The sequence below is a fragment of the Coptis chinensis genome, chromosome 2 (genome assembly GCF_015680905.1).
Source record: "Coptis chinensis isolate HL-2020 chromosome 2, ASM1568090v1, whole genome shotgun sequence".
Taxonomy (NCBI): domain Eukaryota; kingdom Viridiplantae; phylum Streptophyta; class Magnoliopsida; order Ranunculales; family Ranunculaceae; genus Coptis; species Coptis chinensis.
Window position 1 is genome coordinate 10,841,903 of NC_141457.1, and position 12,703 is coordinate 10,854,605.

At 37.4% G+C, this 12,703-nt stretch overlaps 1 protein-coding gene across 1 annotated transcript; it reads right to left on the reverse strand.

Moving 5' to 3' along the window:
- Nucleotides 1-638: 638 nt before the first annotated feature.
- LOC147514848 (uncharacterized) lies at nt 639-1,724 on the reverse strand. The gene has a single exon (XM_086592709.1). The coding sequence runs from the start codon at nt 1,722-1,724 to the stop codon at nt 639-641; it is 1,086 nt and encodes a 361-aa protein (XP_086448835.1).
- Between the last annotated feature and the right edge of the window lie 10,979 nt (nt 1,725-12,703).

Sequence of the window (12,703 nt, forward strand, 5' to 3'; positions counted from 1 at the left end):
CTACTACACAAATGTTAGAAATACCTCCCAATACGGCAATGTAAAGAAGATAGAATCCTTTGAAAATGCTGAATTTTCTAGTTCTTTAGTCCTTTTTCTCTTCTTCTTCCTTCCTTCCGGTGTATCCGACACCTTACCAAACTTGTTCTGAATTTGACTCATTTTAATTTTTACTTGAGAACCCTTTAAAACGAATAGAGTAACTTACCATGTTCTACTTTGCCATTAAATTGTGCCTTCTGGACTCTAAAGCGATGATTCGGGTCTGCTAGGAACTTTCGATGACCCATATAAGCAAACTTTTTTCCATGCTTCAGCCAAGTAGAATCTGTATCTTCACTACAAATAGGACATGCATACCTTCCTGCCGTTTTACGTCCAGAAAGATGGTGAAACGCAGGAAAATCGTGTATCGCCCACAAGCAAATTGCCTTCATAGTAAATGTCTCTTTAGCATGGTACTCATATGATTCAACTCCAGCACCCCATAACTGTTGTAGCTCTTCGATTAAAGGCTGCAAGAACACGTCGATATTATCCCCTGGGCTACTTGAACCAGGAATTAGAAGTGTCAACATAGTAAACTCTTTCCGCATACACAATGATGGAGGCAGATTGTATGGAGTAATCATAACAGGCTAGCAACTATAAGTGCTGCTTTTGTTCCCGAATGGATTAAATCCATCTGTTGCAATCCCCAGTCTAACATTTAGGTGGCTCGCAAGACAAACTCGAGGCCATTTAAGATTAATTGAGTTCCACATGGAAGAATCAACAGGATGACGCATATAGCGTTGGTCAGAAACTGCATTTGCATGCCATTTCATATTCTCTGCAATCCATGGTATGCTATACATCTTTTGCAATCTCTCGGTCAAAGGGAAATACCTTAGCTTCTTCCATGGTTTAATCTTAGCCTTCGGTTTTAACGGGTTCACTGGTTGCCATATGTTTTTACCACAAGTGGGACAACTAATCAAATCTTTATATTTGTCACCCCAGTATATAATACAGTCATTTGGGCATGCATCAATAATTTCACACTTCATGCGAAGAGGTTTGATCAAGTTCTTAGCAGCATAGGTCTTCTCAGGTAGTGTATTCTCTTCTGGTAGAGTCTTTTTAAGGAATTGCAGCAACTCTCTGAAGCTACTATTAGACCACTTGTGTTTAGCCTTCATGCTCAACAACTCAATCGTCATCGATAATTTCGAATCTTCACCCTGACATGATGGATATATTGGTTTTAAAGCATCCTCTATCAACTTGTCGTATTGAACATCCTGCGGTATGGCATTGGGTGAATCTCCATCATCATCTCCATCATCAACTTCGTTAAGACATGCATCTAAGTCAACAGGATGACTTCGTTCAAATGTGTCATTGACCATCTCTTCCATCCTTGGCAACATATTTTTAGGACCCCTAGTAGAAGAACTAGTAGGAGCTTCAACATAGTTACTACTTCTGGAAGATGGCTCTCCATGATGTATCCATGATGTATATGTCTCATCTATACCATCACAGATAAGATGCTCAGCAATATCTTTTGCTGTTGACTTCCCCCCTAAATTACGACAATTAGCACAAGGACAACAATACCAGTCAAGTTCCTTTCCTAATTTCTCTTGTGTGAACTGGATGAATGATTTAACACCTCGAAGGTATTCAGTAGACGAAGTCGGTGCTTTCATCCAGTTCTTGCTTGGAAGCATTGAAGACATTTTCTAGATAAATACATCAACATATATAATATTAGTATGATTTCAAAAAGAATATTCAACTTGAAACATAGGAAAGGTATATATCATAGAAAGTGGTACTCAAATTCTTTTCTGCCTCCTAACACACTTAGCACCCCAACAACCCACCTACCAAGGGCCAAACGCAAGGAACAAGCAACAAATCCACGTGCTAAACCTACTGGTGGTACTCTTGGCACTAAAAAAAAGGGCCCTAACAAGTGTCAAAACAGATCCGTATAAGGGTCCTCAGAACAAGGCTCCTCCCAAGGGTTCTCAGAACAATGGCCCTAATAACAAGAACTCAGGTCCTCCTAAGGGGGTTGGTGGGCCTAAGGGGTCAGGTAATAATTCCCTAACAAGTAATCATGAGGATGGGATTTGGAAATGTGAGGGGCCTTAACGACTCCCATAAAGCTCGGGAAATAAACAAAACAAGATAAGAATAAAAAGCTCAAGCTTTTTAGTCTACTAGAAACTAAGGTGAAGGCGGACAAAAGGTTGATTACATTAAAACCTTTGTGCTCCCCGGCTGGAACTTTTGAATAATTATCCAAGTGACAATAGTGGAAGAATATGGATTCTCTGGGACCCCTCGCTTACTCAATGGCACTAAGCTCTTTGAATCAGATCAGTTTCTACATTGTAATGTGGAAATGCTAAGCTCGAAGAAGCAATTTTTGTGTACTGTGGTATATGCCTCAAATGAATTCAGTTTAAGACAAACGTTGTGGATGGATTTACTGCACTTCTACCCTTCTAACTCCCCTTGTTGTGTAGTTGCAGACTTTAATAATATTTTGTTCTTGGGAGAAAGGGTCAGCTATGACTGCCCTCACCCTAGGGGAGTTGGATCAACTTTCTCGATTAATCTGAATCAAGGAGGCTTGTTTGATCATTCCTATTCTGTTTCTACTTTACATGGAGCAACAATGCTGATGGCTTATCTAGGAAATGCTCAAAGCTCGACAGACTTCCTATCAACAACAATTGGTTTTTAGACCACCCGCATTAATCGCCGTCTGCTTTTGCACCACCACTGGTATCCGACCACTCTCTCATTATTCTTAGTTGGAAGGAGAAAATAAAAAAAACTTTCCCATTCAGATTTTCCAATGCCTGGAAGCTGCATCCAGATTTTAATGCCTCTTCTACAAGCATGGCCCTTACATGTCTATGGCAATCCTCTCTCTATTCTGGTCTCTAAACCGGAGCTTAAGAGTTCATTTAAGTAGTGATCAAGAAGGCATTTTTCAAATCTACATGCTCAAGTGGAACAAGCTAAGAGTGAGCTGATCCTCTTACAAACTACTCTCCACAACTCTCCCAATGATTTAGCAATATATCATAAGGAGAAGGAGGCTAGAACCAATTACAATCTACTAGCAAGAATGGAGGCGTAAGATCCGAAACCTAACCCGACCGCCTATTGTTAAAATATGGGGATAGAAACAATACCTATTTCCATGATATGATTAGAGAGAAGAAAACAGCAAGGAAAATTGGGTCCATGACTGACCAAAATGGACAAGAACATGATAACTCCTAAGCACTCTCAGGGGTTTTTGTCGATTAATTCAAGTCATTAATGGGACATGAAGCTTCTCCAACCAGTGAAGAACAACACATAAATGATCTTTTCTTGTATAACACAATAACAACTGTTGATGCTACCCTTCTAGAATCAGATATCAGTGACGAGGAGATTAAGGCTAGCCTATTCTCCATGAATGACAACAAGTCCCCTGGCCTGACGACTATAACTCATTTTTCTTCAAATCATGTTGGACTGTGGTGGGAGCTGATTTTTCTAGAGCAATTCATTTCATCTTCTCCTCAAATATTTTAAATAAGGGTATTAATGCTACTTTTATTTATCTTGTTCCCAAAATTCCTAACCCATCTAAGCCTGAAGATGGTAGACCAATATCCTACTGCAATACTATTTATAAATGTGTCTCTAAAACCCTTACAACTAGACTCCAACATATAATGCCTAAAATAACCTCTTTATCCCAATTCGCCTTTATCCCCAGAAGATCTATCCAGGATAATACCCTTTTATCCCATGAACTCCTTAGAGGTTATACTAGAAAACACATCTCCCCTAGATGCTCACTAAAACTTGACATTAAAAGCCTTTGACACTGTTAGTTGGCTCTCTATAGAAAATCAGCTCATTGTCTATAACTCTCCCCCAAAATTCCTTAGCTGGATAAAATGTGCTTCATGTCATCATATTATTCTGTGCTTATTAATGGTGCTTCACAAGGTTTTATTCCGGGGAAGAGGGGCCTCAGACAAGGAGACCCCTTATCTCCATTTCTCTTTGTTTTGATTACGGACATCATGAGCACTTGAGCAGACTTCTTGAGCAAGGTCTAAGGCACAAGCAATTCAATGCACATCCAGAGTGCAAGGAAATACACATTTCTTACATGTGTTTTGCTGATGACATCTTACTATTCTTCAGAGGTGACTATTCATCTATGTTAGCAATAGCAGCTATTGTCTTTATGTTCTCCAATGCCACAGGACTACACTTTAATGCCTCAAAAAGCACTCTTATGACTGGTGGAGTTAGTGATGATGATGCTTTAGCTTTGGAAGATGTTATGGCCTTATGGGTTGGGTGGTGGTGATCCAACCCCCTGTGAAATACCTTGGGTTGCCTCATGTTTCCACAAGGATCAGTATAAGAGAATGTTATTATCTAATAGAGTCCTTTACTGCCAAGATCTTTAATTGGAAGACTAGATTTCTCTCACTCGCTGGAAGAATACAACTGATTCAATCAGTCTTGAATTCTCTGCATATTTATTGGGAAAGAACTTTCATTATCCCCAACGCTGTGTTAGAGAAAATTGAGAAGATTTGTGCTAACTTTTTATGGAGTGGCCCTGATCTAGTAAAAAAGATGCATCTGCTAGCAAAAAAACAATCATGCTCACAAAAAGAGGAGGGTGGATTAGGTATTACAAGCATGAAGCTTTGGAACAAAGCAGCTCACATGGGGCTGATATTCAAAATTGTAGCCAAGGAAAACTCTCTATGGTCTAACTGGATTTGGTCCCAACAAATTAAGGAGAAACACTTCTGGAAGATGAAATTTAACCCCTTATATTTATTAAAAAAACAAATGACACCCTAGACGGAACTTTTACTCCCATACCTCAAGGGATACCTCAAGGGATGAATTATGTTTGGTTGCGAGATGAATGGAGTACACCCAAGCAACAAGATCTAACTGTGAAACGGCCTTCGTCGACATGTATATTGCTGTCTAGGTTCTGACACACTGACTCTCAGATACCGCACAACAGAATAGACCACTATGGTTAAGACTGCTTGCAATTATAATTCTTACTCTATTAAACTAAGTAAATAATAAAATCAACCTTAGCTCCTCATCTTTATAAGTACGTTTCTGAGGTAAATTGAAAAGCAAAAGGAGTTATTATGCGGTGCCTTTTATTTTATTCTCTTATTAAAAGGCTTTAATAAGATATCTATTTACTATTTCTTAACACTTTAATATATATATATACAAGTATGAAGCTTATTTCTCCTATATTGTGAGTTTTAAGCCTTACTCCTTGGGGGCAGAATCCCCCTACAGCACCTTGAGCCCTTTTTATATCTTGCACACAATACAACAAATAGTATACTATAGAATGCCCTTTGATAACTATTATAGACCCCTAAAAAAAAAATTATTAAATTGTAAGTACCTTTTTTGCACCAACACGTAGACGAGATGTCGAGATGTTTCCTATTCCGTCTCGATAGTACACAGAGTGAACCCGTGGGGGCAGTTGGACAAGAAGATGTTTAAATGAAGATATGCCACTAATAGATGGTCTTGATTGATATTCAACCCTGCCAGATGGTAGTTTCAGAAGATAAGAAAATATGAAAGGTTAAATACAATAAGAAAGAATAAATTTGCAAGGTCGTTAGTAGTGCACTTAGTGTCACAGACCAACTTCTATAAACCAAATATTAATTCCATTATAACATGTTGATATGGGTCTGAAACATGATGCACTGTGACATGGAATACTCTTACAAATGGAGCTTATATATTAGATAAAATTTTGGTTTGGAATGTATAGCTAACAAGGAGTGAGGGAGATGGAGAGATAATCCATCACACCTCTAAATCCTTTTTCTTGGCAAACGAACGACATCTTGCAAGCATTTTTTTAGAAATTTAACTACTCTTTTCTTATATGTATAAGGAGTGTTGTTATAAGAAGTTTGTTCACTCTTGTCCACTATATCGGATTCACTCAACCCCATGATCACTCCAGCAATAACTCTCTTAAGCTCACACTTTATGAATGGAACTTATGTCTGTCACACAGTAGCTCTCCAGATATGAGAAATAGAAGTTGAGATATGTTAGGTTCTGTAATAGATATATCTGGTCTATTTTCTCTCCATGCATGCAATGCAACTATAGATCATGGGTATGTATTTCAACAGTGAACGGAAGGTGAAAGTATTACCGTGATAGAGTTTTTGCTCAGGTAATGGGACTCTAAAGACTTTGTCGTCACAAAAGACAAGAAAATTAACACGATGTATAATGTTGACATCCTCAAAACTTGGCTTACCTTGTCCTAATAAGTTTACGAAGCAACAATTAAGGGGAACTGCCTTCTCTTAATAAATAAGAGATAATTTTAGTAATGTATGAAGCCTTACCTGGAAAAGATGCCTTTGTGTCGAAAGCACCAAATGAACAAGTTTATAATGCTCTATAACCCTAACGCACTTCCAATGAGATATTTCAACTTCTCGTAGAAGCTCTTGAACAACAAAAAAGGACTATTATTCTCGAAATGAACAATAATAGGAGAATACGAATAAGGTGCCTGGTCGAATAAGCTCTTGAACAACAACAAAAGGACTATTATTTTCAGTATCAATTTTAGTGAACAGAAATAAATAAAACCCTAATAGAGAGAAAGTACTTAACCTTTGCGTAAACGCGTGAGTAAAAAATCGTGTGATGAGATAATATATAGTATTTGGGTAAGCTATGAAATTTGAGGGGGAAACACAAAATTCGTCAATTTTTTTGGTGGCAAATGGGTTCTCAATTATTTTTGGTGGGAAATGGTTTTAGGGCTCAAAGCAGAAGTCTCGACAATAGGAATTAAAAGGAGGAAGTAGACAGACATAGACCGACGAATATGACCCGACTGGTAACAGCTGTCTAATACAAGAAATTAGCCGTGGTTTATTTTTAGACAGTTAGAAGCCGTCCTATTGTGGGGCGTCATGCCTGTCATAAATTCTCTATTTTGATGTAGTGGGCTTGCCGTAGCAATGACCATAAGACAGTTGTGTTTTTTGTTAAGGAATACATTTTCTATCATTTTGGCATCCCTAAAGCCATCATCAGTGATGGTGGAACACATTTTTGTAATAGAGTTGTTGCTTCTTTAGTTAAGAAGTACGAAGTTACCAATAAGGTGGCTACTCCTTATCATCCATAGACTAGTGGCCAAGTAGAAGTCTCTAATAGGAAAATTAAAAAAATATTAGAAACGACAGTCAATCCTGATCGGAAAGATTGGTCTAAGCGTCTAACTGATGCCTTATGGACATATCGGACAACTTTTAAAACTCATATAGGAATGTCTCCCTTTAGACTTGTGTTTGGAAAACTTTGTGACTTGCCTGTTGAATTGGAGCACCGTGCTATGTGGGCTATAAAGAGCCTTAACTTCAATATGGATGGGGCAGGTGTCATGCACAAATTACAATCAACTGAGCTTGAAGAAATTCGTAGCGATTCTTATGATCTCATGAAAGATTATAAAGCTAACATGAAACGTGTTCATGATAAACAAATTTTGCATAAAGAGTTTGTGGTTGGTCAAAAGGTTTTGCTTTACAACTCCCGTTTGCATATTTTCCCTAGAAAATTAAAAACCCGTTGGTCTGGTCCTTTTCGGGTTATTAAAGTCACCCCTTACAGGGCAATCACCTTGGTAAATCCTAAGGACAACAGTACCTTTAAAGTTAATGGCCAACGATTAAAACATTTTCACGAGTTAATGTCCCCAGATGTGGAGGATGTCCTTTTACAGGACCTTGTCTATGAGGACTGACCTTTGATATTTGGTGTACTTCCTTTCATTTCCATATATTGGTGAGTGCACCATTCAAGTAACCGGGCCCTCCTTTGGAGTGTGTGGACTGTAATTACTGGATCCTAAGTCCACGTTTAATGTAAATCACGCTTTCCTCTCTTGCATGTTTTCTTGGTTTTTTAGTCATGTTTCTCTATGGAGTGATTTATGTCTTTATTGTTTTCCTTTATATTAGACTTATTCATAAAAAAATAAAAAAATATTAAAACCCTATACACAGTAATCTAGCAAGTCTAGGGAATTTGATTTTAAAAGACCCACGTTTTTAAAACAAAATTTCTAAACTATGTTTTCAAAAATTTGTTTGGGGGTGGGGTGTTTGGTCTTTCCTTTCTTTATCGCTTAACTTCCTATTCTTGTTGTTTATGTCGTTTAGTCGTATTTTGATTTTGGTTGACACTATCTATGAATTTAGATTTCTTTTGATCATATAACTTATGTCATTTATGCATTTTGAGGCATTTTCTATCTTTTTATATGTCAACCATGGTTAGATTTTAGTTTTCTATAGATCATTAGATTGTACTTTCTCTGCTTATTGTTTTCATAGTTCATTCGCCAAAATCTGACCATTAACGAATCATGAATTTTAGTTTGAATTTAACTAGGCATAGGACAAGATGGGTATTTTGGAATTTGTTTTGGGCTTGGGCCCAAGAGGTTTACCCTACGTCCGCATGTGTTTTGCATGTGATTCCCAAAATCTAAATAGAGAGAGAAAAACCCTTCGCGAGTTTTCTCTCCGCTTCCAAGAACACCATCGACCAAAATAATAATAAAAAATAAATACAACAACCACCGTGACCCACTCCAAATTTTTTGACAGAGTTTCAATTCAAATTCTTCCCTACCTTACTTCACCCCAAATTCAAAACCTAAAACCCAATGGCTGCTACCCCACCAAAGATTCTTCCTGAACAAGCTTTTACCCAAACACAATTTCACCCCTTTTACGGTGCCGAAATGGTTATTAGGAAGTGGCATAGTTTGTGGTATTTTCAGGAGGCATTTTATCATACTGACCTAGTGTATGAATTTTATAAAAAAAAGGAGGTTGATGGTGGTCAGGTTTTTGTTAAGGTGAATGGTAGTCGGAGGGAGTTGACGATAGATGTTTTTTCTGAGATTACGAGCATTGACCAAAGACCCATTGTACTCACAATGCAGGAGTCTCAGCTTGGGGGAATCGAACCCTTGATGAAAGAGACTGTCTTAGAGGGCGTTTACAATCCAAACTCGCACTGTGTTCGTCAGACGTCTCTGAGACGGAACCAGCTGGTCGTGGCTCAGTGAATTGGTAGGAATGTAATTGCCACCACGAAAGCCAGTGACATCAATTTGAGTTGTCTGCACGTTCTCTGGACCCTTCAGAACAGGAGGTATGGGTTCTACATACTAGAATTTTTGTTAAATGAGATTAAAGCTGTTAGTAAGTCGACCGCACCCTTCCCTACTTTGATTACAAAGGTTATGATGTATTGGGGAGGTGTTTCGAAGTTTGCTAAGATTAAAGTGAAGTTGCATGAAAATGCACGTATCTATCGGGAATGCATTAAGAGGGCTTGGAATTTGCCGAAAGCTAGGTGTTTTGAGACAACACCGGATGAGGTCGATGAGGAAGACATGACGTGTTTTGATGCGGATGCTTTGGAAAGGGCTACTATAGATGTAGCCCGCATCTCGCTACTTCATCATGGCCTGCGAACTCTCCATACTCAGTATGAAATGTTTCATACAGGCCAACGTTCTCTGAATGACCTATGTAAGGCTATTCAGACTAGGCAGGGTCAGTAACCAAGTGAAGCTGCAGGAGAATTTTGAGTTGCTCAGTGATAGTCACTAGGATATCCAGGCAAACATGGAGACTCTCGTCTAGAGCAACACAGAGTGTTGGGAAGCCATGGATGCTTTTATGGAGCTACAACACACATTTCAAGTAGAAGTTCTACAACGATTGCCACCTCATTAGACTTTTTCTTCCACTAACTCTGACAGACATGAGCGTCGTAGACGTAGGACAGATGGCTCTGGCCCATCCTCATCTCGTGGCTAGTTGTTGATTAGATTATTGTTGTTAGGAGATTTCCCTGTTTTAAGTAGAATAATTTTTATTCCGAGTTGTTAGTTAAGTAGTTAATATTAAATTCTGTATTTGGTTGTTATTTGAATTTCGAGTTAATTTAATTTTTGTCTGAGAATGCTTTCTATTTTTCATGAATCTCACCTTTCCGACTTGTTTGGGGGTGATATTATTTGTTTAAGCATTGTATTTTTCCATATCCACTTGTTTTTGAAGTTAAAATTGCAAAGTTGTGAGAATATGGGCTATATGAGCATGCTGCTAATGTGGTATAGCTATAATGAGCTACTCTTGGGTTGTGCAACCTCAAGAGTTAGAAATTGGATGATTGTTGTTTTTATTTTTAGGCCTAAGGCTATTGGTTTGATTATGGGTGCTGCACCTTATCTATTTCTATATTGGATTTAGAAATTTTCTTTTTCCATCATCCTGCCTTAACAATTTGGGCAACTTGTGGAACTTAGATTAAGAAACTAGTCCTCTATAAATACATGGTTAGCTCTAATATTCTCACTTTCACCTCTAAACTTCTCACTTTCACCTTTAAGTTTCTGATAACCCGTAAAAACTAAACTAGATTTCTCTAACTTTATTCTTACAGTATCAATTATTTATTTCCTACTCTCACATATATATATTTATGTAATATATAGAGTACGGAATCATTCCACTCCTAAACTACCAAGACATAATAGAATCCAATTAATCGAACACAAGGAAATAATGGTGAGAGCAATATTTATAGAGGTGAATTTATACTATGAAACTAATTATATGAATTTAACTTATAATAATTTAACTAATCAATTGAATATGACTTGAATAAAATATGGATAAGAATAGAGAAGGAATTAGGTGGATTTGATTCCATGTTGATTGATTCCTAATATGCTAGTGTAAATTATTGCAATCCTAACCAAGAAAGATTAAGTATTTGATCCCTAATTATTCATGGCAATCTCTACCAACTAATAATTACCATGTGAGGAAGTTCAACCTATTCTTATGGCGAATCAACTAACCTACAAGAGTGAAACTCTTAAAAAGCAATAATTATAACTAACACATCAATCTTCATCAAAGCTTAATCAAACCCCCCTAATGGAGGTTTAGCTAAGAATCATGAGGCTATCATAAACATAATAATAAATAGAAGAAGACATAATGAAGAACTACTTTATTAATTATTAAAAAGTTCTAATGGAGGCTACAAATTAAACTAATTAACTAAAACTAAACTAAACTAAAAAGAGAGAGAGAGAGAGAGAATCCTAATTTAAAACTAAAATAAAGAGGGGAGTAGCCAAGTTTTTTTTAGCCTTAACCCTCTTTATATAGGAGAGGGTTAGGTTTATAATTTCATGCATGGGCTTTGGAGCTATGCTTTGGGCCATGAAATCAAGCCTAAAACCTAATTACATATGTCTAAAAAGGGTTTCTCTGCATGAAATTACTTCAACAATCTTTTCATCCACTTTTAATGCTCTGATTGGGTCAACGCTTAGACCATTAGAAAGCTCTTTCTGAGCCGGTCGTTTTGACATATAATAGGCCTAATTCTGAGGTCTAAGTCCAAATATACGGTCTGCGGAAGTTTTATTGACTTTTCTGCTCTTTTTCTACCCGCGTTGACTTTGACTTTTCAGCTGTGACTAGGCTTTAAAAAGGTTTTTTCTCTTTGAAACTTGGGCTTTAATCAAAAAAATTCTTAGCAACCAACCTTTGCTCCTTTCTATTGCAAAAGTGACATATTTCTTCACATATTTGGCTCCAATACCTTAAATACACAAAAGCACATAAATAGTACTAACTCTTATTTATTATACACATAATTGGTCTAAATATAATATTATTAAGGGTTTAAAACTACAGTTTTGGGCTTTTATCAAACCACCCCCAAACATCATTTTTCTTGTCCTCAAGCAAATATGAGAAATTAAAATAAGTGACCAAAAATGGAGTTTTAACTAATCTCGTTTCGCTGAGTACGATTGCATTGACCATATGCAATAAGGCCTTAAACCACTAGGAATTCCCTAGTGGACGGGTTATAGCCTCGTAAGAGTTTTCCAAAAAAGGTACTCACAAATTTCATCTATACTACAACGATGAAGAAATAAAAATTATTGTTTCCTTATTTATTGTCAGATATATATACATCTCACTATCAATGAATACAGAATAATCAATTCAAAATCTAAGCTAATACGTGCATAATAATCAATCATCTACGGATAAACATATATATAATGAACTATGCTATGAAATATAATAACAGGTCTATTTCTGAAACTTTGGAATAACATCCTTAAGTAGGTCATCAGATATATGTCAAGACAAAAATCACTCTGATTTTTCCATTCAAGTTTTGCTCACTACAGTGCGTTGTGGGCACACTTTACCTTACAATCTTAATGACACACAAGGAAGCCAAAGTCGATCAAACAAATCTGTATAGGACGTATTCATGACACGTGGGGTTATAGGTGGCAAGTGGGTCGTAGGCCGCGGTAATACAGCTGCCGAGAACTGCCCTGTAACTGCCAGAGAAAGAGTGGGAGCGTCGGATCAAGCCCGCGGAACAGAGATGTACTGTGGAACCTAGAAAGGCATGAGATTCAGTGAAGTATCGGGGCCTAAGGGGATGTGGATTAAGGAAAGAAGTAGCAGGAACACAGTAGCTAGAACACAATACCTGGAGAGACGGTTGGACA